The sequence below is a fragment of the Pinus tabuliformis genome, chromosome 7, assembly GCF_031772625.1.
Source record: "Pinus tabuliformis cultivar Carrire ecotype Pingquan chromosome 7, CPIR1, whole genome shotgun sequence".
NCBI lineage: Eukaryota > Viridiplantae > Streptophyta > Pinopsida > Pinales > Pinaceae > Pinus > Pinus tabuliformis.
The window spans coordinates 947,340,062-947,345,175 of NC_142293.1; the positions used below are offsets into that span (position 1 = coordinate 947,340,062).

The window sequence follows — 5,114 nt, forward strand, 5'->3', positions numbered from 1 at the left end:
GTGGAGTTCTAACCACCTGAGTGCCTGCGTGTGATGATTCCATTGCTCTTCAATAACTTCTCACAATCTTCATCCTCCTTTCCTTCACATTTTAGCCCTGCAAAAGCTGCAACTCCTCACAATCTTCATCCTCCTTTCCTTCACATTTTAGCCCTGCAAAAGCTGCAACTCCTCACAATCTTCATCCTCCTTTCCTTCACATTTTAGCCCTGCAAAAGCTGCACTGATACAGACGGCCAGAGTAGGAGTAATTAGTCCATTTTGCCAAGTATTTTCATTTCAACCATTTAAAGTAGAGACATCAACTCAGTTCCAACATTCATTGATGTCTCTACTTCAACAGACAGATAGACCCATTTGAAATATACATACCTTACAGCTATCAGGGATTTACATGTCTAGAAACTGTTGTAATTATATGAGGGGATTCAACATATCTTGGGAATGTTACATACTGATGGCATCTGCTTAACGATTTGTCTGACTTTTCATGTTGCCCTGTTAGAAATGGCATATGGAATATACATTCAAGGATGTGGATCATGGGTTATTCCTTAGGAGTTGTGATGTTCAAATCTTGATGCCTATATTGATGTGTTCATTTCCATGAATTTTCAGATTCTTTGAGATTCACTTCTGCATTATCAGTTGCACTTGCTGTTGTATTTGTTGTGATTACGGCTGGTATTGTGATTGTAAAGTTGATCAGTGGCACCGTCAAAGCACCAAGATTGTTACCAGATATTGAAGATTTTACTTCGTTCTTGAAGCTTTTCACTGTGGTACCAGTTATTGTGACTGCTTACATCTGTCATTACAATGGTATGGATTATTTTCCTCCATCTCTGGCCCTGCAGTGTAGTATCTTAGAGTTCATTAGTTGAATTTGCATTTAAAATTATGTTATAATGAATTGTGATGTCTTTGCGCCATGCAGTTCATTCCATATACAATGAACTTGAGGACCCTTCAGAAATGCAGCCCATTGTTCGCACATCATTGGCATTGTGCTCAATTGTATACAAAAGTACAAGCTTTTTTGGCTTTCTTCTATTTGGAGACCAGACCATGGATGATGTCCTGGCCAATTTTGACACCAAGTTGGGAGTTCCCTACAGTGTTGTGCTGAATGACATTGTTCGTGTGACCTATGTTGTACATCTGATGGCGGTCTTTCCTCTCATTTTTTTTGCCCTAATACTTAATCTTGATGGGCTTGTCTTTCCAGCGAAAAAGCATCTTGTTTTGGATAATAAGTGGTTCATTTTGATCACTGCTGGGTTAATTGGAATCGTTTTCCTTGGGGCATCATTCATACCAAGTATCTGGGATGCATTTCAATTCACAGGGGCCACAACAACAGTTTGTATTGGGTTCATCTTCCCAGCTTCCATTGCTCTCAGGTAGAAAAAAAGTTGTTTTTCATTTCTGGTTTCGTCTTTCACCTTGCTTGTATGTAACTTCTAACCTCAATTATTTTTTAATTGCAGAGACACCCATGGAATCTCAACCAGGAAGGACATATTCATCGCATAGTTCATGATTTTTCTGGCAGTAGTTTCAAGTTCAATTGCTATAGTGAGTACCATTAATTCTTTGTTCAACAAAAAGGAGGAAGGCCCTCCACGATCTTGAGAATTAGTTTTTATGAGGAGCAGGTGGTGCACATACATATAAAGATTATTTGGAACAGGACCGAGAAAAGAACACTGATTTGGGAATTTGCTTGTAGAATTGTGAAGAGTGGATAAACTTGTGTAAAGCCTTGTATCATCCTGCCATGGTTGGTCGGCCTTCTAGTTAAAGATACTACTGTATTTGTAGTTGTAAACATTGAAAAGGAATATAGTTGATCTCGCATCAATGATTTAGCGATTTAACTAATCATCCATGAATAGTTGAGAGCCTGTCAAGCAGAAGATTGAAGGTCTGGTTTCTGTCAATAATACTCAATCTCACATAAGTTTGAGGTGCGCCAAAATGCATCCCACTATGTGTGATGATCCCATTGCTCTTCAATAACTTATCACAATCTTCATCCTCCTTTCCTTCACATTTTAGCCCTGCAAAAGCTGCATTGATACAGACAGCCAGAGTAAGAGTAATTAGTCCATTTTGCCAAGTATTTTCATTTCAACCATTTAAAGTAGAGACATCAACTCAGTTCCACCATTCATTGATGTCTCTACTTCAACAGACAGATAGACCCATTTGAAATATACATACCTTACAGCTATTAGGGATTTACATGTCTAGAAACTGTTGTAATTATATGAGGGGATTCAACATATCTTGGGAATGTCACATACTTATGGCATCTGCTTAACGATTTGTATGACTTTTCATGTTGCCCTGTTAGAAATGGCATATGGAATATACATTCAAGGATGTGGATCATGGGTTATTCCTTAGGAGTTGTGATGTTCAAATCTTGATGCCTATATTGATGTGTTCATTTCCATGAATTTGCAGATTCTTTGAGATTCACTTCTGCATTATCAGTTGCACTTGCTGTTGTATTTGTTGTGATTACGGCTAGTATTGTGATTGTAAAGTTGATCAGTGGCACCGTCAAAGCACCAAGATCGTTACCAGATATTGAAGATTTTACTTCGTTCTTGAAGCTTTTCACTGTGGTACCAGTTATTATGACTGCTTACATCTGTCATTACAATGGTATGGATTATTTTCCTCCATCTCTAGTCCTGTAGTGTAGTATCTTAGAGTTCATTAGTTGAATTTGCATTTAAAATTATGTTATAATGAATTGTGATGTCTTTGCGCCATGCAGTTCATTCCATATACAATGAACTTGAAGACCCTTCAGAAATGCAGCCCATTGTTCGCACATCATTGGTATTGTGCTCAATTGTATACATAAGTACAAGCTTTTTTGGCTTTCTTCTATTTGGAGACCAGACCATGGATGATGTCCTGGCCAATTTTGACACCAACTTGGGATTTCCCTACAGTGTTGTGCTGAATGACATTGTTCGTGTGACCTATGTTGTACATCTGATTCTGGTCTTTCCTCTCATTTTTTTCCCCTGAGACTTAATCTTGATGGGCTTGTCTTTCCAGCGAAAAAGCATCTTGTTTTGGATAATAAGAGGTTCACTTTGATCACTGCTGGGTTAATTGGAATCGTTTTCCTCGGGGCATCATTCATACCAAGTATCTGGGATGCATTTCAATTCACAGGGGCCACAACAACAGTTTGTATTGGGTTCATCTTCCCAGCTTCCATTGCTCTCAGGTAGAAAAAAAGTTGTTTTTCATTTCTGGTTTTGTCTTTCACCTTGCTTGCATGTAACTTCTAACCTCAATTATTTTTTAATTGCAGAGACACCCATGGAATCTCAACCAGGAAGGACATATTTATCGCATTGTTCATGATTTTTCTGGCAGTAGTTTCAAGTTCAATTGCTATAGTGAGTGACATTAATTCTTTGTTCAACAAAAAGGTGGAAGGCCCTCCACGATCTTGAGAATGATTTTTTATGAGGAGTAGGTGGTGCACATACATATAAAGATTATTTGGAACAGAACCGAGAAAAGAACGCTGATTTGGGAATTTGCTTGTAGAATTGTGAAGAGTGGATAAACTTTTGTAAAGCCTTGTATCATCCTGCCATGGTCGCTCGGCCTTCTAGTTAAAGATACTACTGTATTTGTAGTTCTAAACATTGAAAAGGAATATAGTTGATCTCACATCAATGATTGAGCGATTCAACTTATCATCCATGAATAGTTGAAAGCCTGTCAAACAAAAGATTGAAGGTCTGGATTCTGTCAATAATACTCAACTTCACATAAGTTTGAGGTGCACCAAAATGCATCCCACTGCGTGTGACGATTCCATTGCTCTTCAATAACTTATCACAATCTTCATCCTCCTTTCCTTCACATTTTAGCCCTGCAAGAGCTGCATTGATACAGGCGGCCAGAGTAAGAGTAATTAGTCCATTTTGCCAAGTATTTTCATTTCAACCATTTAAAGTAGAGACATCAACTCAGTTCCACCATTCATTGATGTCTCTACTTCAACAGACAGATAGACCCATTTGAAATGTACATACCTTACATGACATGCATAAGTACCAGTCAAACTCCAAGCCATTGAGTACACACATGCACACAAAAACAAGCATACACATACAGACCCAGAGAAACAGAGTACAAGGTCTGCCAACATTCAAGTTACAAGTGAGAAAGAAGAGGTAGCACAGCAAATTGCATATAATTGTAAAAGAATCAACATTACTTACCCAATCTGACTTCCTGCATGACCTGTACTTTTAGATACCGTGAACAGCATAAGATCTTGATCTGCAGGAGCAGTGATAGGGGTGTAATGTGGCCAGTAATAGGCTAAATCGTAGAGAAAAGTGGATGTTGGGTTCAAGCAAGCTAGTAATGGAAGAGAATAACAAAGCTAAAAAGTTGTGAGGTAAGAGACAAATGAATGTAAAAAAAATAGAACTAATACAAAACTAACTGACCTGAAAGAAATTCAGTGAAATCTTAGTGGGAATGCCAAGATCCATGGATTAGATCTGATGAAGTCTTTTTATTGAAAAAAGGGTTCCAAATCAATTCAAAATTGAAATACGGAGGCTGAGGAGAGAGTGCCAATCTAGATCTAGGTGGGAAGGTATACTCCAGAGGAAGCAAATCTGAACTTCATTAAAAAAAAAAGTAGTGAGTGATCCATTTAGCTTAGAAATAAATAAAATTCAATGAAGAAACAAGTCTAAATCAATACTCTGAAAAAAATGATGTATTTCTAATCCTTTCAACAAACGAACCTAGTTGACAAATGCAACAACCTGAAAAGAAATTAAACCAAAAACAAATGATAATTAGAGAATACAATTACATTAAGGGAAAATGACTTACTTTGCTGCAGTGGCCAAATCTGGGTTTAATTTTTTTTATCTCACGTAAGTAACAGACATTATTTCTCTAAGAAACATTATGGTTTCATTGACAACAAAAAGAGGTTGGTGGAGAAATGTATTATTTACCAATAAACGAGAAACGTGTACAGAATCACATTATTGGTAACTTAACAACCAGGTCGATGCAATGAAATTATATTGAGATCCATGTTT

The 5,114-nt window shown here is 37.5% G+C and overlaps 1 protein-coding gene and 1 pseudogene across 2 annotated transcripts; both read left to right on the top strand.

Moving 5' to 3' along the window:
• Window positions 1-245: 245 nt before the first annotated feature.
• On the top strand, window positions 246-1,875 carry LOC149250749 (amino acid transporter AVT6A-like). Of its 2 annotated transcripts, XM_089456471.1 has the most exons (3): window positions 246-822; window positions 938-1,403; window positions 1,491-1,875. In XM_089456471.1, the coding sequence occupies exons 2-3, from the start codon at window positions 976-978 to the stop codon at window positions 1,534-1,536; spliced, it is 474 nt and encodes a 157-aa protein (XP_089312597.1). In that variant the 5' UTR covers window positions 246-822; window positions 938-975; the 3' UTR covers window positions 1,537-1,875. The 2 variants fall into 2 exon arrangements, with proteins under 2 accessions (XP_089312597.1, XP_089312596.1); XM_089456470.1 differs by lacking the exon at window positions 246-822 and having other exon boundaries at window positions 838-1,403.
• A 486-nt stretch (window positions 1,876-2,361) lies between these two features.
• On the top strand, window positions 2,362-3,618 carry LOC149250750 (amino acid transporter AVT6A-like; annotated as a pseudogene).
• The last annotated feature ends 1,496 nt before the right edge of the window (window positions 3,619-5,114 follow it).

Coding starts and splice junctions, on each gene's coding strand:
- LOC149250749 (XM_089456470.1), top strand. CDS start 919: ATGTCTTTGCGCCATGCAGTTCATTCCATATACAATGAACTTGAGGAC. Junction 1,404..1,490: donor CCAGCTTCCATTGCTCTCAG/GTAGAAAAAAAG, acceptor TTTTAATTGCAG/AGACACCCATGGAATCTCAA.